The 25448-nt window shown below is 37.1% G+C and overlaps 1 protein-coding gene across 4 annotated transcripts in view; it reads right to left on the reverse strand.

Moving 5' to 3' along the window:
- Positions 1-25448, reverse strand: part of ZNF385B (zinc finger protein 385B) — a 168577-nt gene that overhangs the window by 113213 nt on the left and 29916 nt on the right. Inside the window, exons 1-2 of one of the 4 annotated variants that reach the window (XM_040603333.1) lie at positions 13523-14015; positions 10250-10332 (exon numbers count right to left, since the gene is read on the reverse strand). Coding sequence is in view for 2 of the 4 variants with exons in the window: in XM_040603330.1 (XP_040459264.1) it covers positions 22128-22428 (301 nt within the window). In the remaining 2 variants the exon portion in view is untranslated. Of the gene's footprint in view, positions 1-10249; positions 10333-13522; positions 14016-14321; positions 14412-22127; positions 22431-25448 lie in introns of those variants that run through there. The other 3 variants (XM_040603330.1, XM_040603336.1, XM_040603332.1) reach the window with 3 other exon arrangements.

The raw sequence follows: 25448 nt of genomic DNA on the forward strand, positions 1-25448 counted from the left end.
CATGTCTTTTCTTCACGTAGCACTGGAAAATTTAATGTGCAAGCTTGTGGTCACAAATTTGAAATGCATAAAGCCAAGAAAATATATTTTAATAAATGAATGTTTTGGAAATGGTTCAGTTGCACACATCAGAAAACACCTTAACAAAGCTAAATTTCCTGCACCTAGCAATATGAAATTGGCCATTCAATTATCAAATAAACAACTGAAAAGAGAATTAATGCAATAAATACCTATGACTAAGAAATTCAACTTCCCCCTAAGGATGGAGAAATAGGTGCCAAACTTGAAGGAAAACATCCTGCTACTAGATCCTTCCAATTACTGTGCCATCCCAGATGTACCGTGTAGCCCTATCAGTGGTCATTCCAACTTCCTTCACAGTCTCTCTTAGATACTTACATTCTATTTATCTATGATACACGGACCAAATGTTTAACACCATCCCAACATCCCCAGATCAAAAAATAGTTTAACAGCGTTTGAAGATGAAAAGAATGAACAGGCACTGTACAAAGACACTGATTATGGTGAGCAGCCTACAAATCCATGTTAAAAAACTCCAAATTTATGCAACTGCATATTTATATTTGTACTGAAATATAACAGAGGTTTAAGATTTAGTAAGCATAAAATGTGGACACTCTGCATTTAACATTAAGGACCTGGAACCGGGTTGCTGAAATCCTGGGCATGTGCAACATACATCACAACCTGAGACAGGGAGTTCGGAGATTCTGACCTCTTCCCATCTCATTCTTGACTGCCTGTTAGAACTCGTTTTCTGAGAGTGGTTCACTGATTCATTCTTCCTTTTCAAAAGTGAATTTTACTTGCAAGGCGTGGAAAGAAACTAGCAACTTGTATGTCTCATTGACATATCAGCTATATTGTGTTTAGCCCATTAAAAAAGAAAAAAAAAAAGAAAGAAAAGGAACCCTGCCCAAGCCAAAGGGCTGCTCTACAGGAAGACACATATTTAATGGGCAGCAAACCAGATTATTCTTCAGGAAGCTGTTTGCTTGTTCTTGTTCATACATATACCCATTTTTCTACTATGATATAATGAAGTGTTGCCAAAACAAACATTCACTTTCATGAGAAACATCAAGAAAATCACTTGACTTCAGCCAAACAACTGTTTCTAAATTATTCTTTTCTTCCTATTTACTCTATTTTCTTCATGCATTATGTTTCAAGGCAGATTTTAAAATTTTGGGGATAAGTCTTTCCCATAATTCTGTACAAGTGCAGCATAATAAAACTGTGGATCTTGAGACATGCTTGCAATACAAATAAACATCCAGTTAATCACTATAACATAAAAGACAACAAGCTCTGAGCAAAATGCCTCTCATTACTAAAGATGATCATGACCAGTTCTATGCCAAGACAAGGCTGAAGATTCATTTGAAGAACAAAAAAACATACATAGTAATCTAAAAATCTTGTTTAAAGTTTCTTTTTGCTACAAGGCTATATTGAACAATTACATACCCCCCCACACACACACAGAGTACCCATGTATGTAAGGTTTCCTTATCGGTCATTCATTGGAAGGCAGGTATTTTTCATTATAATTCATTATATCAATTATTTTTTCTTTTTTTTTTTAAAGACATTTTATTAAGCCTCCGTGCTCCACATCCTCTCCAATTCTTATTACCATTTTCATACCCTATGGTGAGGCTGACAAGAAGCAGTGTAGATTTGACAACCAGAAGCACAGGAATCTAGCAAGAAATTACTATGCAAATGTGTCTGGGAGAAGATAACATTAATAAATATTTGCTGATGGGCCTTTTGCTTCAGTAGGTGGCACATCTATAATGAAAACTTAACTGCAGTTTAAGCCAAAGATCAGAAGCCTCATATGTACATGTGGCTGATGGATGACAAAGAGGAAAAACACTTCTATGTGTTGTCATTTTAGAGGAACTAAGCCAAGCTCACTACCTTAGATGCAAATATTTTCCTTCCAACTTCTCACATTATATAAATGTTTTATTTACCAAAAAAATAAGCCTTTTTGTTCAGCAGTTACTAGCAACTTCCAAAACTATATTTCAAAATAACCAGATACTCTCAGAGCTGAAACATGAAGTAGAACAGGCAACATTAGGGTTGTCATTAAAAAAAAAAAAAAAGCCTGAACGTTTATTAAAAAAAACAAAAAACTCCAAAGAACTTTACAACTTTTGAACTTAGTTAATTCTGCAGCTAAAGTAACGTAAGTCACAGGAAAGCACACCATATTTTTACTTCACTGTAGAGAAAATTCAATTATAAACTCTGACACTAAAAGAAAAATTTAAGAGAAGGAGAGAAAATACTACCATGTGATTACATAAAATTTCAATTTAGATCACAAGAATGTAGGACAATGCTTCAGGAATAAAAAGTAATCAACCTGGGGTAAGTACTTAATTTCAGTAGGAGGAAAAGTAGAGGGAGTGACCAACCTTCCCAGACATTCAATGATGTGCCCAAGAGCAGAACTCTACTTCTGTTTTAGTGTTTCCGCTTTAGATATTGCTACAAAATAACTTCCTTTTTAATTCAAACCATGCTGTGATTTTCAGTTCTTAAAATACAAAATTTTAACATATTTTTGGATCTATTAACAGACAGCACTTTCAAAATCCTGAACACAGGTACACATATGAATCTGAGGTCACCCTGACGCAGAAGTGAGAAAAGCTTAGGTAAAGGTCAAGTTTGCAAGCAATACAGAAACTGCAGAAATAAATTCCGAGCAATACTTAAATTCACGGAGCTTTTTCACTCCCACTTCTGTGGGAGAAAGTTGGTATCAGGAAAAAGCAGCCATCTTCTGGCAGCACACTTTGGAATCAGAAATCCTGAACACTAGCTCACAAGGTATTAGAAAGATTAGTATTATGTATTACAGTCACAGGCTTAAGAGCAAGCCTGCTAACAACATCATCTTGTCAAGATAGTTTTGTGCAATTAAACTGCAAGCATTTTACCTTAAGTAAAACAGGAAGAAATTAGTCATCCAAATAAATCTGTATGCTTACACTGTGCTTCCACAAACTACAGAAAAGTCTTTGTATATAGGTGGATGTGGGTGCAGGGAACATGCTCCAAAGGAGTTCAAAGGAGTTAAAGACGTCTCAAAGATAATAGTCTGAATATAACACTGTATAATGTCTCTAAACAATTCCAATGAAGTGGCAAAAAAGACAACGGCTAATGGGCATGCCTGTTTAGTATTAGTACCAGTGTACCAAAAAAGACAGTCAACAACATTATTTACATGGTTAGATTACAGATACTTTTAGTTCCAAAACTTCAGGTAAGACCATAGGAAAACACGTGTCAGGTACATTGTATATGCAATGTATTTACAAGCTGGTTAGGAAATAAGGAAGGAAGATTCTCTATTCCCTGTTCTCTGCATCTTCACTGAAGGTATGCTTTGGATAAATGTTTTTGAAATTAATACCAAGAAAATGAGGTGAAATGATAAGCACACGTCATATAAAGGAACTCAAACTACACTACCCCAACCCCCCCACTGATATTAAGCTTCACATATTTGGGAAAAAAGAAAAAAAAAGAGGAAAGAGAAACCATTGGTAAAATTGGATGACAAAGGTCACTGCACATCCTGCCTGGATGGTATCAAGAAGGGGACATAGAGCTGCTCCACAGCTGCCTTTCAGTATTTAACATACGAACATACAGAGGCCAATCTCTACAGAAGAGCAAAACAAGCAGTCTATACCATAAGCAAGGGATTTGACCTGGAAAACTACTGTCCTTTCACAAGTGTGCACTGAGAAAAGCTTGATCCTGCCAGCTGAAAATTAACTGAAGGAGAGGAAAAGACAGCAAAAGTCCAGAAAAATTCTGAGAAGTGTTGGTATCATGCTCCTAACTTGATGCTAAGAAAGAGAGCTTTATGAACTCCATTCTGGCTGAAAGAGCATTTGTTACTGTTACGAGTATATTGCCCAGACTTTAAAAACCAGGACCCAACAGTCCATTATTGTGGAGGCAAAGTTGTCGTTATGATTCATCGGAGAGTCACTGAGACCACTGATGTGAACCATGTTATTAAAAGAAAAAAAGTAATACATACTCCTTTCAGATGTTACACGAGCTGTGTTTGTAATTGCACACTCAGTACAAACAGTGCTGGACTTTAAATCAAGCCTCCATGCCATTTTAAAAGGAGAATGTTACGTAATAACAGGGGTTCTTTAATAGTGGGGAAGAAAAGGCACCTTCTGGCTCACAATTAGAAAATCCACACTGGTAGTAAGATGCAGTTCTTAACTGCAAAGGTAAAGGTTTATTTAAACAATTGAACAGTGTAACAAGTAAATTCATCACATCCTGAAGTCCTTCAATTGAACTTGGATGTGACTCTAAATAATGTGTTCTAGTTCAATTGCAGATTTATTGGACTTAACAGCAAGCACTGGCATGATAGTGAAAGCAATTTCTTCTACTGAAGGAATTAATGCTTGAGATTCTTTTGTCTGGTATTGTACAGGAGATCAGGCTTGGTGATTCGTTTGGTCCTCAGAGTCTGTGAGCCCCAGTGGATGCAATGAATCTGATTTTGTTTATACCAGAAGAGTCAGACTAGACCATACATGGCTTACAAATGTGTTGACTTCCAAATTTCTTGGTAACAAGTTAGCTTTGATACTGTACCAAGAAGAATTTTCTCATTATTTTCAGTTAATTGATAGATGTCCCTTCAGACTTCACTTCACTCTGGCAGCCAAATGCTCCATACCACGACAATTTAGTCATGTTCCACTAATATTCAGCAACAAGATCAAAGGAGGAAAACAAAACCAAAACTGTTTCTACTAGATTGTGGTTCCTCAAAGTGTCCTCTGCTGCATGTCTGCACTGTACTGGTTGCTGCTCTAACAACTACATTACCACCTGAAACCTGGAGTTTGCAGTACAGTTTTTACTGACCCCAGAACTCTATTAAAGGTAGGCAATAAACACCACGTTCGTGCAATAGATGCCCTAGAAAATAATACAGTTAGTAAAAGGATTTCAATTATTTCAATTTCAGAATAGGTAGCATATTTACAGTAGCAAATCAGTTTCCTACAGATTATCACCACTCAACTACCTACTAAAAGCTGCTGTTTTGACTCATTTTAGGATATATAATTTCTAGCTACATGGTTTTGACCACTCAAGGCAGAATAAAAGTCAGCCAGACTTCATGCATGCTCCCTATCTTGTACATGGGAACCTCATCCAGTCTTTCTAAACTCCTAATATTTTTCCAGCAGTGTGCTTTTGCTACAGAGGAATCACTGTTGGAACAAATGAGGCACATCCTCTTTCAGAGGGGCTGGATCAGCTCCCTTCTGCGTAGTGCACAGCTGTCAGTTCAGAGAATGATAACCCCTTGTACAGGATGGATGGGACTCCAAGCAGTCTAACAGCCTGCTAATCGGCAGCCAGCAGAAAGAACACATTCCTGCTCCCCACTCCACGGTTATTCAATTAATGCATGACAATTTCTGTGATTAGGATTCTTATCTTAGCTATTTAAAGCAGTTAAAGTAACTTTGATGCATTGCATCAACTTGCAAAGGGGAGACTTGAAGCAGCCAAGGTGTGCTCGCTATCTATCAGAGCAATCCCAGGTTCTCAAATGAGGAAAGCAGTACAAAGTAGAAATACTTTAAAAGTATAGATAGCTTTATTTGCCCAATTCATCCATTGACTTCACGTCTGGATAATCATAACAAATATTTCTGAAGCAGAACTATAAAAAGATGGAAAAATAACTGCATATAGTCGAAGACAGAAAGTATATGTCTGTCATTCCATCACCTCCCAAGAATTTCAATAAAAAATAAGCACATTATGACTGCAAACTTGGCCTGTCTTTGCCAGGGTAGATATCCGATGCAATAATGTGTAATTGACAGGATCATTATCCACTAAAACCTGCTGATTCCTTTTGCCATTGGAGTCTTGACATTAAATGCAACTGAAATCTTTAACTTCAATTTCAAATAGATAGATTTCAGTGCTTGGTATTCAGTAAATTAACAGCCCTTCAAATATACTTATTTCATATACAAGACCACCACTCACGGAGACCTACGTCAATAATGAAAGAACTCAACAAAGCTTCTCTTCAAAAAAGGCTTCAGTAAAAGTGGCTGGAAGTTTACTTGAAACACTGATGAAAATTAAATCATCTCATGTAAGTATTATTTCTAAAGCTATTTTTAACCTTTTGAATTTTGTTTTATTTAATAACATGCCTATTATGCATAAAATTGACTTCTGATGATACAAAACACTGGTATATTTAATTGTGTTTCTAAAAAGGTGAAGTACACTATTTATTCATATACTAGACTCTTGCTCTAAAAATACTAAGCAATACAAAATCCTTTAAAAAATTATAATGTTTCTGTATTTCTTCGGAATTATTCTTCTGAAGAAGTGTGCACTTCCTCAAAACAAATTTACTCCACCAGAAGGTTTCCTGGATTTTAAAAAATATTTGTAATTAAAAACCAAAGCAAAGCCCCAAAATACACCGCAGGATTCACACTGACTAGACCTTTGCTTCTTCAGCTGTGATCAACTTCACTTCCAGTTCACAAGCAGAACTGATGGGTGCAAAACCTGGGATGCTTCATCACCCCCCACCTTCTAGGGCAGAGTACTGCACCACTGCACACCTAGCATTAGCTTCACTTTCTGCAGGAGGAAAATAAGGGAACTCATCAGACTAGCAGCCAGAAAGTGAAAAACAGAACAACAACAAATAATCAAAATCCAGCCTGCATCTCCTCAAGTAGTATTTCTTTAGGCCTATCCCCCAAAATATCATGTATTACTTTTCATCCTGGTTTAATGTAACCTTTTCTAAGACTGAATTTTCAACTGCCAGAAGCTGCAACTCTGCTGCAATTCAAACTCCTATTCATGAACCATACCCACAACCTGTGAACACTCACACAAATATTTAAGCATAGGTGCATGATTACTCATCACTGAAGTCTCAGATATAGCACTCATGAGGGTAGCTGACCCTTCAAAATTCTGGGACACCCTGACTCCAGCCACATTGCTGCTTCATTTCAAACATCAGGATGCAGCAGCACCTCCTGCTCTCACAAATTCCTTCCTTCTTATTTTGATTTACTTCTGGAGTTGATCAGTACATCATACTTAAGCTCTAACCCAAATCTCTCCCTCTTCACCACCAATCCTATTAACATCTTTCCAACAAGTGAGCATGTGTATGACAGACAGCAGAAGTAGCTATGTATTTAGGTTGCAAAGCACTTTCAGACCATGGAAATCCCCAGCAGTTTTTATCCATTCCTGCAACAGCTCGTTCTGTTGTATCACATCTCTCAGAAGATTCCAGTAAACTTGGGCTGGATCAATGAATTAATGTTGTGAACAACATGATAGTTTTGGCTAAAAGCTTTTCCAACTATCTGACAAATGTTTACAAATCCGTTTATAAATATAAAATTACAATGATGTAGCTGTACATTGTAGATCACCTATGAAATTATTAATTACAAAAAAAAACCCTTTCAGCTGACATAGTTTGGATACATATTTCAAAGTAATCTTTCCATAAGGTATATTTTTCTCATTTTTAAGACTTCTTTGCTAGTGGGTATCCTGATACACTTATCAAAACCAGGCTGTTTCTGCCTCAACTGAATAATTGTTGGTAACAATACAAGACATTTTAAGTACCAAACACTATATACGACAAAAATCTTCTGAATTTTGGGAATGTATAAATTATTTAAGTAAATACCTTTGTCACTCAGATTATCATGGATATTTTCTTACAAAGCATAAGCAGATTACAGGCTTCATTCATTAGCTGCAGGTAAATTATTACTTTATTGATTTGGATTTTAAGCTTAATTGATTGTCCAGTTGAAAAATATTATCTACAGAAAGATTCCAGCAGCATAGCTACCATGCAGTAACCACAAGTCCCAGAGTAGAAGTCTAGTATACAGTTAAGGTAACAATGTCAACTCAAATATTTTTTTTTTTCCAGCAAAGGTCATCTGAAGTAATCTCTAAAACAAAGTCATCCAACTTGTTAGTTTTGAGGACAGACAAAAGAAAAAAAGAAAAAAAATATTTTTCCCTCTAAGGAGAAATACTTCTTAGAGAGAATAAATTATTGAAATGAACAAGTGTTTGCAAATAACAAACAAAATGAAGGAACAACAACATTTTTATTTTTCTCTGCCAGATTCTTCCTTGTCTCTGTCAAGATTTATTTTAAAAAATCTGGTATAACACCGCTTCCATATAAGCATTCTTTATAATTATGTCTACAAAAACAACTAAGGATGTTTTCATGTTTATTTAATCCCCAGAAAATAAGCTCCTGGTGTTCCAGCTTTGGTTTTTCTGAAATCTGTGCCCTGCTCACCAGCCAAAGTGACTGAAAAGTTTGAATCTTGTTTTCAGAAGTAACCTGGGTACACAGTTACCAAGTGCTATTTATGTTTCCTTAAAAGGTTGCTACAATGATTATTTAATAGAGGATGGATTTTTACTATCCAAAACCTTACTAGATACATATCAGGCTTCAATGGTACCGCTAACAAAGCTGGCCACAATACACTGATTTCAATTCCTAACAATAATCTCCAGTTGTTGCCAACTAGTCTGCTTTTTCTTGATGAAGTGATTTCTATGACTCTTTATCCAGATGTGCCACTCCAAAGCCTAGAAATCTTCCACACCTCTTTATTTCCTCCATGTTTCATTTAAGTGCATTCTGCTGATTAAAAAAAAAAAAAAAAAAAAAAAAAGCCTCCTTTTCTGTCCACATTTAAATGCTCAGTCCCAGAACTATTATTCCATTCTACCTATTATGAAACAAAACTTTTCAGGATGTCATCATTGCGAACACCCTAGGCTGAGAGAGAAGAGATAGCATGTGTAAATTTTGAATCCAGTTTGAGCAGAAAGACACACAATTTTAAGAACGTCTTTCATAGACTTCTTCCCACCTCTTCCTCTCTCTGTTCCACCTACTATGAAGTATCCTAAATAAAGAAAATGGAGACCCCTGGATGGAAGCCACAAACTTCCAGGCAGTATGTTCTGACTTCTAATTATGTCATTACAGAACACTTGAAGAGAGCAAAAGGGAAACAAGCACACTAGAGACCTGCTCTCTCTGTCTCTTCTTCTAGCTCAGTATAAGAATAAACATCACTCAAGTGAGCAGTTAACAAAAAAAAAAAAAAAAAAGAGAGAGAGACAACAAATCCAGAAAAGGACACACCACAATAACCTCAGCAGTCCCTAGACCTGGAAACATCCTTTAATCACCTGAACACAAGTAATCTAAGGACAGATCTCAAACACCATCCAGAGCAAACGCATATATGCATATACCAACAAGTGGTATCACCAAATGAATCATACCACAAATTCTTGCCCAGTCAAAAATCTGACACTTTCACAAGTTGCCTACCAGGAAAAGTTTTGCCCACTGAGCTTTCACAGTCATATCCCTTCCCTCAGGTAGCTCCTATAACACACTACATGAATTTGAAAATCTCAGTCCTTAAAGAAGCTGTAATATTCTGAGAAGTACTACAGTGAGAGAAATACAATACTTCCTCATCTCCTCCAGAGATCTGCACTGCTCAGCCACAGACAAAAAAACTTTTTCAGGGTAGGTCTTGGACCTACCAAAGGCTAAGGAATTTAGCCTTATCTGCCCTAGCTGCTGGTGTCAATACAAAAGCACCATCCTTACACCTGTACAGATCAAAAAAGTACCCTGCTTTCCTCACTTAAAAAAAAAATTAAAATATTCTTACAGGAACAAAACGCATCTGTGAAAGAGGGAAGTTACTCAGTTCATTTTCCCTTCAAAGAGATGTTATGAGCACTGCTCAGAATCCAACAGAACAGAAACCATATGAAAAAAGACACAGTTTCTTGGCTGAACGTTCTGGGTGAGAACTCCAGAACATCTCTGGCTTTTTAGCCTATAGACAGGGAAAAACATATATAAACTCCAGCTTCAGCAGTAGGTCTTCAACAGGGCTTGCCACAGTGATCTACAGTTCTGAGTTTACTCTGCTCCTCTGAAAAAGGCAAATTCAAGATTTCCATGAAGAGCTTGGCTAGACTTGAGTCCCAAAGTCAAGTGATCAACATGGAATTGCTTACAGTCCCATACCACTTCCTCAGTCTTTATTCCCTTTACCTTACAGTATCCTCTTCTCCTCCAGAATCTCCTTGTAAGTAACCTTGCAGTGGTGAAACCGCTATCCCCTCAACATTCTCAAGCTGCAAAAGATCACCATATGTTAACACTGATGTCTTCTAAAGGAGAAGAAATTAAAATTATGGTGCCATGTGATAACTGGCAATCTGATATAGTAATGGCTCTTGAAACAGTAAAGCTCCCTACTAGGAAGCCAAGTAGTTTTGTCCAGTGTAACGAGCACACCAGCTCTTCCTTCTCACTTTACCTACCAGTGTGAAATGGCAGTAGGGGAAATATGCAGCAATAAAGACACTTGGAAGAGGATGCAAGATTTTTGAAGCTGAAAGCACCTTACAAACAACAATGTGTTGGAACAAAGAACTAGCCAGCTTGAAATGTGACAAGCTTGTATTCATAGTGATAAAAAAGCACAGATAAAAGAATCCCAAAAAGAATAAAAGGACAAGGAAAAGCATTCTATCTCAAGCACTTAAAGAAATAAAACAAGTTTTATGTCATAGTAGTGACATGTCACACATGGTTTTCAGAATGTTCACGACTATTTTCTGCCTGGTAGCCTTTAAACACATGCTGAAGAATAGCAAGTAAGTTTATTCAAAAATCCTAAAAAGACAGCAATTTTTTTTTTAAAGCTGTAAAAAAACCCAAGCTGTCAGTCTGTATGTATTTCTTGACTACAGGATGATCCAACCAACACGGCTTTGAGAAAGGACCTTTATTGAAGTGATGCTGTGCCTTCCAAGTATCTTTGTCATAGGGCAGTATTCTCCATAGCTTCTACTTCTCTTCCACCTCCATGATGATGAAATAATAAAAAAAAAAAATCAGTACACCATCTTAAGTTTATTTCTTAAGTAAGCCTTTGGAAGCTATGGCCTCCAGCTGCTTCTTTCACAGGAAGACTTATCAGCAACTGATCAGGATCTCTCCTCAGCACTTGAGAGAAGAAACACGACCACTTCTAAAGCCCACCACATCTTCCACACAAAAAGCAATTTCAAATTTTGCCCCTTGCAGACAGAACAGAGCAAAGAAGCAAATATTGTATCACAAAAAAATGCTTACTGCAGGATCAAGTCAGAATTATGGAGACCTCTATTAAAAGCAATACAATTTAAAATTACCTAGTAAACAAGAGAAATTACCATAAACTGGACAAAGTAACTCAAGCGAAGCCTAACAATGCACAATGTTAACCACTGTAATCTTTCACTAAGGACAGCTGCTAGTGAGGGAACAGTTAGCAATCTGGCAGTTAGAATGTCCTCTTCCAAGAATGAAAGATGGGTAAAAAATTGGCTCATCAATTTATGAATTACATATATTAAAGGAGGTTTTACAAAGGTATTTACTAACGACATTTTTTGACTTCTATAGATTTCCAAAGAAAGAGCAAAGTTTGTAACCTGTTCTAAAATCACTTTCTAAAAAGCATCTCTCCTGAATGTTTAGGGTGCTTCATACACATTTTTCAAGTGTATTTTGTCCTTGACCATTAAATAAGCACACAGAGCAAATCAGTAATTTTCCATGTCATGAAAGAAAGCTTATTGCAAAGTAATTACAAAACTCTGTATGAAGTTTAAGAAGGTGACAATCAATTTAATAATTTTATGTCATGAACTACAAATGTATGCTTACAAACGTTATCTGAAAGACTGCAACAAAATAACTCAAAAATGCTATCAGAACTGTGAGTAATTTAGCTAACTGTGGAGACTTTTCCTTCATTAGGGTCTCCCTAGGATCCCCACCACGAGATGGATTTGTGTTGAGGGTTTTTTTGGGTGAGAGGTGTTGTTTTGGGGTTTGTTTGTTTTTATCTCCAAAGAACACCTTAGCAGAAGCTATCAGCTTTGACAGAACACCAAAATTCTGGCACTGAACCATAAATTGACCATTACCATAAAAAGAACTGCTAAATGAGAAACCATGTGCTCAGTATAAAACTAATTTCATGCTTTCAAAAGCACACAGTGGCTTCTAGCAAGATAGTGGCCCTGGGACTTGCAAAGACAGATTGGCTAATACAAATGGTGTGTGCTCCTGATGCAGTCTGCTTAGCCAAGCTTTACATGTACTGGCAGTAAATGGAAATTCTCGAATCTTCTGTCAAACAAATACACACTTATCTATAACTTTAGAGCTGAAAGCTATAAAACAGCTGCCTCATAAATATATTTAGCAGGAAAACGCATGAGCTGTCCTAGTTCCTCGTAAGGAAAAAAAAAAACCACCACACCACATCAGGCTTTACATAGTAAGCATAGACATTTCTATAGCAAGCAAGAAATCCATTTTAATAAATGTTTTTCAGCATTTTTCCTTTTTTTATTGAGAAAATTGCTATCAGCAAAAAATCATAGCAGGTCTTACCACAAACTAAATGTATTAGCAGAACAGCAATACTTAATAAGTAACTCAGTTAAACTAATTTTTTGTATTCTGCTATAGGTGAAATTCTCAGTAAAAAACTCTCTTTTTTTAACACATTGGTACAAAGTCTGTTTAGCTTACGATAATCCTTCTTTCAAGCTTAAAGATTTACTACTAGAACTTCACAGGCTACCTTTAGCACACTATCTGTTCCCTTAAATAAAACTTACTGCACTGAACCTCAAATTTAACTGGTTAGGGAGAAGCGCCAGTAATTTTATACCCATCTCAAAGCAAGTTGTCAGTGCAAATGAATTACTGGAAGCTACCCTGGGCATGACAGATCATAACTTTTAATATTAACAATGACAGACATACGCAAGTTGTTAAATCCAGTATACAATTTATTTCATTCTTTACTTTCTTAGTTTATCTGGAGAATTCGACAGCTTTTGTGTTTACATATCATTATAACTATAATTTGAAATTTAACAAGCCAGAAAGCAAGCTCTGGTAAGAGGTATTTAGTCACACTGCTAATTAGCTTCTTTCTGTAACAGTAATACAGCATCACTGACATGTTCCAAAAACATTTAAAATGCATAGGAAGTCACCTACTGGAAAGATGCCCTCTGCAAACAGCAAGCAAGGAAAAGGAGCTTGCCACATATTTAGAGTTACTTTTAATACTGAAATAAGAGAAGAAATATATGCATTGTATGCCTTGCCATTTTTCTTACCCTTTCCACTGAGTAACTAAAACACAACTGACATGCACACAGAAATAATGCCAAAAATATAAGCATCCACTCTTAATATCATATCACAAAGCAATTCAGTGAAGTTTAATAATAAAAAAAAAATCATGCTCACCTCTACTGGGAAGCCCACTCCACATTATGGCAACACTACTGAAGCAGCTTAAACAGCAACCAAGTTACATAAACAAAACTTCCAGTATGTGACCAATATGATCTACGGTGCTACAGAGACTTGGCTTCAGCCCTGATCATCTGTGTGACAGTACGCTGTTATACCAGTGCTGTCTCAAACCTTCCCAGATGCCGGCTTATTGCATTGCTCATTGAAAATCCTTCACACGCTGGCAACATTTTAGGGAAGGACAAGCACACTCTGAGTCATTTGTAAAGAAAGCAAAGCAATTTCAGTTCTGTATCTTCATGCGTACCGAAACAGAGCACTGTCAAAGTAGAAGTCTGAGGTGAATTTATGCTGAGAAACAGGCAACCCAAGCCTTCATTATCAATGCATGGAATCAGCTACAGTGATCAAATTCAAACAAACCATTAAAAAAAAAAAGAAAAAAAGGGTATGATTATGAAAGGCTCTACAGATTCAGCCCCAAACCACACAGAATGAAGAATCATCTATTTAGACTGTGTAAATGTTAAAAATAGCTCTGTCTTTTCTACAATGAACACGAAACAGAGGAGAATCAGTAGCCTGTATTGTGGTAAGCTTCATTATTGGGGAAAAAAATCCAGCAATAAAAATTAATGATTCCTTACAGCTTTTCTAAAAGATTAATATACAATTATGCAAATGAACAAATAAGTACTTTTTAACCACATTACAAGGTCTGTTATAAACAAATAGGGTATTTATTAAAGAGAAGCATACATATTTGGATGAAAAATTTTAGAATACTGACCCAGCAAAGACCTGTGCCATCCAGCAGATTAAGTATTTGTACAACACACACCCCCCCCAAATAAAAGCATGACATTACATGACCTATGCCTTTTCTTTCAAAAACAAGAATAATTTTTAATTACTTACTAGGAAAAATCTCCATGGCTTATTAAATTCATGCTCTTCCTACTTCCACACAGACTTCCTACTATGTAAATCTTTTTGTCTTTTCAGGTAGTTCATACATTTTCTTTCCCAAAAAAGATAAGAGGACATGTGTTGCTCTGCATACTCACACCCACAGAGATACACAGTATAGTAAGAATCAGATGTAATCATGGCTAGTTAAGTTGGCAAAGAAATAGAAAGACACAGGAGTTTTTATTTTAATACCTGTATAGTTATCCAAATATACTACTGTGTCAGGGGTCAACTATGAAAGACATTTAGGATCTGACCCCAGATGAGGATACTTACCATACAGAAAGAGTACCTGATTTACAAGACAAAAATAACAAACATATCTGACTTTACTGTTTTATTTTTTCAGTCATTTTAATACAGAAATCACTGTTGGAAATGCACACTGGATAAAAATGATGAATCTGCATGTATAGATAACTTTTCATCTCAGCTGCCTATACCTGTAAACTGTGGATTACATCCTTCAAAGAGATGGTGAAGAAATCCTTGCAGCAACACGAACTCACTGATTTCAGTAGCTCTCTATGCTGTTGCCTGGGCTGTTTAAACGACAAGAGAGACACCCACCCCCCCCCAGCCTGAGCAGACACTGTGTCATCACCACTCCTGCAGCCATTCTCTCTCAGCTTGAAATCATGGCTGGTGAGCAGCTGTATTTTTAGTCCTAGACCCTAGAACACCTAATTATCTTATGTCTTACATGCTGGTTCTTTACCACAGCATAACTGCCCCTGAAGAGAGGTTAAACTCTGCAGGAAAGAATTTTGTAGAGCATTTTGATATGGGAATATGCAAACTAGTGGCAAAGAGTGCCAGCTGTGGCAGCCTGTTTTCCTTTGAAACCCTCCTCCACTCCACCCAAAGCACCACCCCACATAAACCACATTTTTCCTTATTAGTCACATACTCTGTTTCCTAACAAATGTCATTCATGCGCTCCCCACCTCCAAGAGGATGAAGTGGAAGCTACAGATGAATAACTGGTCTGATAACCTTTACCAACTTCAAAAAAGGTTGTGTTTTCTTTTTGCCATTAGGGAACTGTTCAATTCTTTGCTCTAATGCAACTTACCAACTACTTAAAAACAACCAATCTCAATGAAACAACAATTTCCACTTTTTTTTTCTTGATGACTACCTGTGAGTGCACATATCATCTACTTACTATATTTATGAATCTTACCAGTACTTTCACAGTGCAGCTACTCAAACAGAAGACAAAGTATTATGGATACCGTTTGTAGTTATTAGCAAACACGAAACCGTATCTGCTCTGTCCCTTGATATTAACAGTCATCATTAACATTTTGTGAGCAGCATCAAGTCTACAAAAACAATATAATAAATCCCCTTAATGTCAGAGCAGCTAATCATGACTGCTGTGAATGAAAAATAGCAATCACCTATCATGAATACATTTCATACTGTAAGAAAATGTTAACTTATGTAATATTAAATGTTTCTTAAGAAAGTTGTGGAGATACTCAAATGATGCAAAGAACATGGAACCATCTAATCAAACGAATCTTGTTCAAAAGACCACTGAACAAGAACTCAAACAACCCTGTACCGAGATAAGTGAAATACTAGCAGTTTCTCAACAGCTCACTAACCTAAGTTGCATTACAGGAACATAACTTTTTTAAATTATTATATTGGTGAAATGTAATAGTTTTGCTTTTTAGTAGAAGAATCTAATCTTTTCCAAACAGATAAACAGACTTTACGCAGAGTAGGATAGCAAAGCAGGGAGCAACTTCCCTTTCACATGGGGGCAGAGAGAGGAAGTCCCAAGGCAGCACTCCAGTTTGTGCCCCCACAGCAGCAGCTTTCTTCAGACTGCTTTCCAACAGGTTGAGCTGTAGGCAGCAGATGTGGAAGGCAAAACAAGTATTGACCTTCTACAGGTCTAAAAAAGATTTTGGCATAACACAAGGAAGCGTAAGTTCACAGTGCTTTCTACTGTCCTCCTCTTCTCTTACACACCGGTTCCATAGCTATACTTGCAAGAGTTTAGTAGAATTCAGCTCACAAACTCTTACAAGATACTTTTTGGTTGCTCCTTAACATTCCTCTGAGCATTTGGTAGATTAATTCATAAAGATCTTCTGTAATAAAAATCAGATTATCCCTGTTCTTTTTTTTTTAGAAAAATGAAAAGATAAACATTGATAAGGAATTTGAGGACCTAAATTAAAAGGCTTCAAGTAATCAAAAATTCCCTTCTCTATTAAGTTGCCAAAGCAGTCTTAGATGGCAACTAAGCTACCCATCAGCAAGCTAGTCTTGGCCCAGCTAAGGATACAAACCTACATACAAAGACCTTCATTCAGAATCAGATTCTTTTGACAATTCAAAATGAAGGAAAAACTCCACTGAAATCACAGTAATGCACTGCAGTTCCATTCTGTTGTAACCAACCATTGTTTAGTCCTGCATTGACCTAGTCACCTAGCAAGGTAATTGCTTTACAGTTTCATTAAAAAAAAAAAAAAAAGTGTCCTCCTCGTATGTACCAGACCAAAGGTGGGCATGCGGAATTAAGGCTATATGGAATATTTTCCGCATAATTTCTCAATGTCTACCAATAGTCCATTTTACCTTTTGAGAGAAAAAAAAAAGTCAAATGCTTAGAAAATGAGTTATAAATTTAAATTAGATTTTTTAGAAGGTCCTTTTCATTTTATATGGCTGAAGACACTATTCACCCTTCCTAACTCTAGACATTTAATCTGGAAAACAAATATGCAAGTTAGCTATATAGGCCATAGATCCTTTGAAGGATAATTCTGAGCACTTTAATTGTAAGTCTCCCTGCCGCCATTAACTTGAAAGGATGCTAGACATCCAGCTTAATACAGCATCACACAAGGAAGCAAAGCAGTTCTAATCCCTATTCCCAAAAGTGAAAAAAACCCTGTCTCTCCATACTCCCTTGCTGTCCTCCCATGTCCAAGTTTGCTGTTTTACCTTCTCCCTTGCGCTAGCAGTACCAGGCCCTTTTTTTGACCTGATCTACGTCACGAACACAACAGAAGTCTAGTCATGTATGTATCTATTTTGCTAGCTTAATCCCTGGCTGTCATTGCTGTGAGCCAGATCACACGACTTTGTGTTGACAATCTCTCAGAAAATCACCCTGCCATTATTTCCTCAGTAGTGCAAGGGAACACATTAACTTGTAGCACTGCTCCCTACAAAGGGTCCCCACAGCACGGGACCCCACAGCACTTCCAAAACTGTCCTGCAAGGTCAGATATTTCAAAAGCAAAAAGGCAGAGCTGCTACCAGAATACACTGCCAAAGGACCGATATCCCAATCTCATTTCCAGCCAAACCTACAGACAAATCTTCAAATGAGTATTAATGAGTGTCATCCAGACCCTAAAGCACATCTTTTCTTTAAAACAGCCTAGGACTCAGGAAAAAGCGGTTCTGCTTCGCCCACTTCTAGAATTTGGCCTGTAACAAAAATGAAACTGCCCTACCTGTTTCCAAGGATCTGTAAAATCTGGACTTTAATAGGCATTTCTAGTACACTCACTCTTAAAACTACACCAACCATTCCCATGTTAGCATGGGGGCAAATGAGAGAATCAGGAGATTCACCGAAAGATAGCACCCCAGGGAACAAGTAATGACAATCGGTGGAGCATCTCCAAAGGATAAGTGGGAGAAATATAACAAAGTCATCCACAAAACTGGCCAGAGCATATGTTGATAAACAACTCACTGTTATCCCTACAGATACCTTGCTTAATAAAAAGGGCTTTAGAAAATAAGATGCAGAACTAGCCAACAAATCCCATAGTCGCGGCTTGTTTGCTCAATCGCCCGGGCTGGAGCACCATCTCGTGGAAGCCTTGCCATCCCGCAGGCACGCTGCTCCAAAACGCTGCCGCCCTCCTACCTTTATTTCCGAATCAATCAATTAGCTATCTGTTAGTAGATAAGGAGGTATTAGCCAAGTTCGTACCATAATCTCAAAACTGGTTTCTTCCCCTTTGAAGAGCAGATAATTTAGCCCTTCTTTTCGGGGTGGCAGGTGGGATGTTTGGTAGCTCAAGCAGCTGTGACATGACTCATGGCTATCGCCGCTGCAGGCTCTAGCAAGACTTGCTGCTGAAAACCTTTTAACAGGCCTACTCCAAAATAGATTTCCCCAAGGCTGCAAGAAACTCCTCTTTCTTTTCCTGCTTATAGGAAATAACAGAAATAATTTTCAATTCAAGATGCAGAAGCAAATACACACTTTCTTATTTTCCTGAGCTTCCATTTATTTCCTTCTGGCAGAAGGCTGCGTACATCAGATATGCCTGGCCTAGGGGTAGGGATGGCCCTTGGGAATGGCATTGCTGACAAGCTTCAACCTGAGCTGCAGTAAGACAGGGTGGATAAAACTGGTAGTAATGAACCGTCACTATCGTAAGCAATAGCAAAAGCTCTAACATCATGTGCAGTATACTTTTCCAGTGTAACACTGTTCTCTTCACACACCAATTTTTAACACCAGTCTAAAGAAAATGAGGAGTTCAATGGGTGGACCAAATCACCAAAGCCTTCTAATTTAGTTAAATAGTTTCTTGATTTGGTCAATAGAAAGAAAAGCAGCTGTTAAACTTCATTTATATTCCATTTTAGTTGCTGTGAAGTAATTGAAATTGCAGGTACACGTACAAGAACCAAATAGCTTCCTAATTTCAGTAATGGGGTAGGGGAGGCAAAATAAACAAGAGTCTACAGAAACAGAATATACTTTTTAGAAAAATATATTGCTAAACAACTTTCGTAATTCTGTAACAATGATACCATTAACTCTAAATATAAAGAATTAACTTTGAAGTTTTCTCTAAAAAGACATTCAGCCTTTAATTATCTAAATGCCTCTCATCTATACATTGTGGAGTATTATTGCCAAGACCCAGAATTCCACAATTAGCAAATCTTAGTAAGCTCGATAGTGGTATAGCAAGGATCATTACCTATTACTGACAGTTACAAGCAACAAATTGAGGTTAGAGTTGTAAAACAGTGGAATCCAACAACTAAAAGGATGCTTTATAACAACCTGAGGTCACCTGTCATAGAGAGGTTCTCAGAAGAAGGAAAATATGACAACATGTCTCATGACGCCTTTGTGTTTGTCCCCATTTGGAGCAAAGTCCACCAAGAGCCAAAGAGGCTGGAGGCAGTGATGGTGCACAGATCAGTTCTGTCACACAAGATCAGGACTATAGTCCTGGTTTCTGTACTGTCAGCGAATATTTAGTCACCTGTATTTTACAGTCACCTTATTTTCCAACAGGAATATTACTAATTTCACACTCATGAAGACAGAAGAAAACCCCAACCAGAGATTAGCAGGAACCTTTTACAGAAGGCTTCCTGAGGTGTCCTGAACTACTTAATCACTGCTACCTAGTTTTTTAGGAGCCTATGTAGTTATAACAACAAAGTATGAGAGGGGCTGCTTGCTTCCTTCACACGTGGAATAGTCTCTTAACTGGTGAGGTGAGATGAGATGACTGTAACTGTTCTCTTACCATCTGTACAAATAATTCTGTTAGCCAAAGAAATGGCAAAGGCAGACTCCCATTACAATGGGTAATAACACTCCATAGATCATCCATTAAAATAGAGACTGGATAATGTAAATTTATAAGAAAATTAATTTCTACTTTTTTTCACAAGCGTTCTTTGAGAACTACATTTCAGTAAATCTTGTTGTCCTACTGGCTCTTAAGCAGTATAATAAATTGTCTATACAATAATAATAGTAATAAACTGCCATGTAAGCCATCTCTTTCTTTTAAATGTTATGAAATCAACTTCCTTCAGCTATGAAAACAGAATGTCTGTTTCAATATACAGTGGATAGACCAGCATAACTAATAAATAACTATGATAGAGTCTAATATAGAGATCAGTGAACAAAGCACAAGGAAACATGAATTTTAACTCCTAAGCCATACAGTAACTCCAAAGCTTGTGGTCCATAAAATGTAAAATATTCAGCATCAGTGCATTCTTCGAGCAACAGTGCCAGAGCTGTGATCCCCAAGAATGACAGCAAAGACACCAGGTACAGATGCCCAGCTAACAAAAAAGCAACAGGAAATATACAGTGCAAACATTTTAAATGTTTTCTATCAGCACACAGAGGAATTTAAATTAAATTAGAATGTCTCATAGATATGAAGCTATTTTAAGAATGCACACAATTAAGTAATTCAGGTGTTACTCAATAGGAATTTAATCTTTTGACCACAGGCCTTACCCAAGTGATAACTTTACACTAGTTGGTTTTAAAGCAAACAAAAACAATAATACAGACTTTTTAAAAAAAGTCAAATTCAGTTTTATTCTAAGAATCAAAATTAGAAAAAAATTGTTAAACCCTTTAATACAGTTTGACTGTTTCCATACAAAACAAACTCACATGACTAATAATAAAAAAAATCTCTAATAAAATTAATTAAATTTTTTTCATGAAAATTTGGTATTGATGAAGTAACAGATGTCAAGTGTCAGTAAGAAACAACTTTGGCTTCTGCCAGACAATAATTCCTTAAACCACAGCATTTTCTTTATCTCTGAACTAGAAAGGATGAGTTACTATACTTGCTTGAAATGTAAAGAATACTTTTTAAGATCAACTTTGGCCCTTCTGGATTCTACAGAATGTCAAAAACCTCTGAATTTTCTTTAACAAAATAAATGGAAGGGAAGCAAGAAAGTATCTATTTCTACTAACAGTAAGAAAAGCATCCTTCAAAGTGGTCTAACAAATTTTCTGCAGCGCTGTTGGAACATCACAGAAAAGGGATAATCCTGCAGCAAAATCCTTAAACAATGAACACTAAAGCAAGAGACTATATAGCATACCAGGACCCCTTAAAACAGGGAAGGAGAGTCACTACATCTTTTACCCTTGCAACCATACAAGACTGGATCATTTTTGACATGGGCTCACTTCCTTGTGTGTAAAGTAGTAAGGAAACACTACATTTTCTCAGAACAGCGATGAGTGGAGCCTAACGCTGAAATAAAAAAATCCAACAAAAAATGCACATTATGTGCTTTGCACCTTTACATCATGCATGTTAAATGCATTTTGCCCAAGCATCTTTACTTACTGGGCAAAAAAAAGTATTATTTCAAATTATTTCTCACTTGAATGACAGTAATTAAAACCCAGGCCACTGAAAACAGAAACAATGAAAGGGCCAGGCCTGTAAATTCCAGCTCTCCTCCTCCTCTTCCCACCACTGCATTTCTTTTAAAAGTTCTTCTGTACACATACATCCTTCCAGAACTTTGTTTTGGGAACAAAGGCAAATGACAAAATGCATGACCATTTGAAGTCACAACAGCAACTTTTAAACAGACCACATCTCAACTGCCCAAGGCCCAACACAGCCATTAATCATGCATTAATGCAACATTGCCTCAATAGAAGTTGGCTTCACAGGAAAAGAAATACACCAGCAATTCTGAACATGGGAAAATATTATTAAGTAGTTGTATTAAGTTTAATGGTTATGTTGGGTGGGGAAGGTAGAACTTAAACGCTTCCCCAGATTACTTGACCAAAATGCAACATTTCATTCTTATCACATACCTGTGCTTGTACTTGCAAACAGAGCACCAGGAGCTGTACTTGCAGGGAGTTTTCCATTATTTAGCTGCTTCACTCTTTTCAGGTGAGACTTCCCATTGTAATGGACTTGAGCTTGTGCTGCAGAGTTCAGCTGTATATTACACACTTCACAGAAGGAAAACAGTATCTTCTTTTTTTCTTTGCTTAATTGGTAGTCCTGTCTGTCATTCCTCAGTCCTTTTTCTTCAAAACCCCAGAGAACAGCTGGCTGATTCATAATCCCATCTTCAAAGACGTGGTCAGGACTTAATGGACGCTTCATACCTACAAAGGAAACAGACAAAATTGTTACTAGGAGCCAACTAATAATGCTTCCTATTAAACCAGCATTTTCTGTTTTAGAATGCTATACACCATGCACCAAAGACCAGTTCCAACAAATAAGGTTCCAAATTGCAGAAATGTTGCTTAATAGAAAAATACACACATTTGTGACACACTGCAGAGCTCAGTAATAGTAAGTTAACAATATATCTGTCTGCACATGACAACACACAACTCATTATTTTATTCTGTGAGCTCTCTATTTTAAAGCAGGTTTATTATTGCATCTCTAGCAGAGGTTAAGAATATTTTCAAATACATTTCCTTCGCCTCACTAAACACCAGTTCCAGAGCTTTTAACTTTCCAATGCCCACAGTAGTACCCACTGCCTCAAATAGTTATTCAACAAAAAGGATGCTGATGAGATATTACTGAAATACTGGAAGATTGCAGGCTGTTCAAGTGAGGCTAATGAATACTTTCCACTTTCATTTACACTCAAATCTTCAGCCTTCATACAAGCATTAAGATGTTGCCTATAGCAGTCCACCACTACCTTCACAATTAAAACAATTATACACAGAAATGCGAGCTAGAAGTTAGCTTGTGGGAGCTACACAAATACACAGTAAATGACAGTCCTTGAAAAAAATGCAAGAACCTGAAACATGCACTTCTCCCTAGAGAATAAAAACCTCACCATCATAAATGAACCAAGTTGCACAAAGAACAGTTTTATATAGATGGGGGGGGGGAGGTGGGGGAGGTGGGGAGGTGTCTATTTTTTTAAAGATATAATGCTAAATCAGTAGAAAAGAAGGGGGGGGTGCTCTTTAAAGGCGGCGAAAGGTCTAGGGTAACTCAAATAGAAAATAGTTGTTTCCTTGGATAAACAAATTGCTGTTTATACTTAATTCTTCCCCCCCACCCCTACTCTGGATCAGTTAAAGGCTGGCTCAGGGAGCTGTGCAGAAGAGCAGCTCTTTCTGGGCAAGGGTGCACCTCTATTCAGCTTTCAGAAGCAAAAAGACTTCAAATGCAAGGTCCTTTTTTCAGCTCAGGAATCAGAGCAGCACAGATCTTTGTGCACACCTACCACCCTGTTAGGCAGGCAGAATGAGAGAGACCACACCTCCACGAACAAAAAATGAAACACAAAAGCAGTCATATCAGTCCTCCTCAAAACAGTGCAGTATTCACAAACAATATAGAATACTCCTCTCATTATCCAGGCAAGTGTATTACCAGGAGAAAGTCTGTTTAATTCTTTGGCACAGGTATGTACATAGAAACACCTTCAGAAATAGGTTATTTAAAGAGACATTTATATGGTGGGATGGACTATTTCATCACATTCTGAACTCTAGCCCACACGTAAAATTTTTGTATTTGTACAGATTCCTGCTCAAGTATGATTCACCAATCAAATATTCTAAATAAACAGAGTTCACAGTCATAGTCATATTTGTTTCATATAATGGATAGTCCTGTCATCAAACAAACAAACAAAAAAAACAATATTAAGATATGCATCACATCAAATATTAAAACAAAAAATATTTTAAAAAAATAATTGTAGGGTACAGGTACCTAATTGCTTTTAAAACAAATTACTAGTGATCCTGAAAACGTAGGCTAGACACTGTCACACTAAATCATTTAAGAGTAAGTATCACATTTCAAGGCAAGCAACCAAGATCCTCGACTCAGCTGAGCTTAGATGACATTTTCATCTGAAAATTTAATCTCCTTAGAGCTTTGGTATTTGTTACTTTTCAATGTATTTTTTAAACCATAAATAACTTCCCCTACTCCATTTTTCTGTGTATTTTTATTTCACAGTGTTAGTTTCCAGAAGTAAAATATTTGGGGAAAAAAAGTATTTTTCTATTACATTGTTTTAGATGCTATAAACATACAAACAACTATTTAATAGTAAAATCGGTAAGAGTTTAAAAGTCCTGGCTTGTCAGAAATGTCATGAATTTGATTGCAGAAAGCAAATAATAATTCAAAATATAATTCAGTAATTATTTCAATGACCTAATGAAACTGAGTTGGTTTAGATACTTTTAAAAGTGGCAAACATCTGTATTAGAAAGCTGCACGGACCAGAAGACGAACTGATAGAGCACACAGCTGCTGCTGAGTTACCCTGTAACAGCACCAGAACCTTCCAAAGGGGTTTTACTTTGGAAAGCACCAGCCTGGTACTGCATTAGCCCATTATCACTGCAGCAGGAGATACATACACACCTGGGCTGCACACTGGTTTACTTTCAACCAAAGAAACAAAACCTTTCAGTTGGTAGAGTCTGAAACTGCTAAAGCAGGGTAAGTGGGGAAAATGCGAACACTTGTCTCAAATGTGCACTTCTGACATGATCAAAAGTGGTCTCAATACAGACACACCCAGAAAAAAACAGCTAAAAGTGCAAGCAAGGACTCAGACACAACACCTACACCCTAAGCCATCCCCAGCTCTCAGTATAGAAAGTGAACCTTCAGACAAAGAACACTGCCAAGTTTCACTTTTGTTTTTACAAACCAAATAGTTTTAAACTCACTTTTACTACAAAGTACTGTCTCAGTTGCATTAACACAGGATAAAGGTCTTTACAGCATTCCCTTGCTACTAATTTAAGAATTAAAAACCATAAGCTGAAATTTTAAAATAACCCTGACTAAAGCTCTGCATCTGAATTAGAATGTGACCTGACTATAAGCAGCACTGACCTCCCAAGAACTGATAAGAGCAGCAGATGCAATGCACTTCTGGAAAAAATACCTACATCGAGCATCTTAAGCCTTGGCTTTAGGATGGCTCGCAGCAGCTTACTCTGACTGGTCCAGCCCTGGTGAGGACCTGTACATGCAGCCAGAGACCAAACCATGGGGTAGCCCTCAGAAGTCTGTCTGTTCCTATGCAGAAATCCCAGCCCTCACCTTCCTGGGATTTGAGACACCTGAACATTTGGTACAGCAAATCATCCGTGTTTGAAAAGCCTTATCCAGTC

This window comes from Falco naumanni, chromosome 8 (genome assembly GCF_017639655.2).
Source record: "Falco naumanni isolate bFalNau1 chromosome 8, bFalNau1.pat, whole genome shotgun sequence".
NCBI classification, from domain to species: Eukaryota; Metazoa; Chordata; class Aves; order Falconiformes; family Falconidae; genus Falco; species Falco naumanni.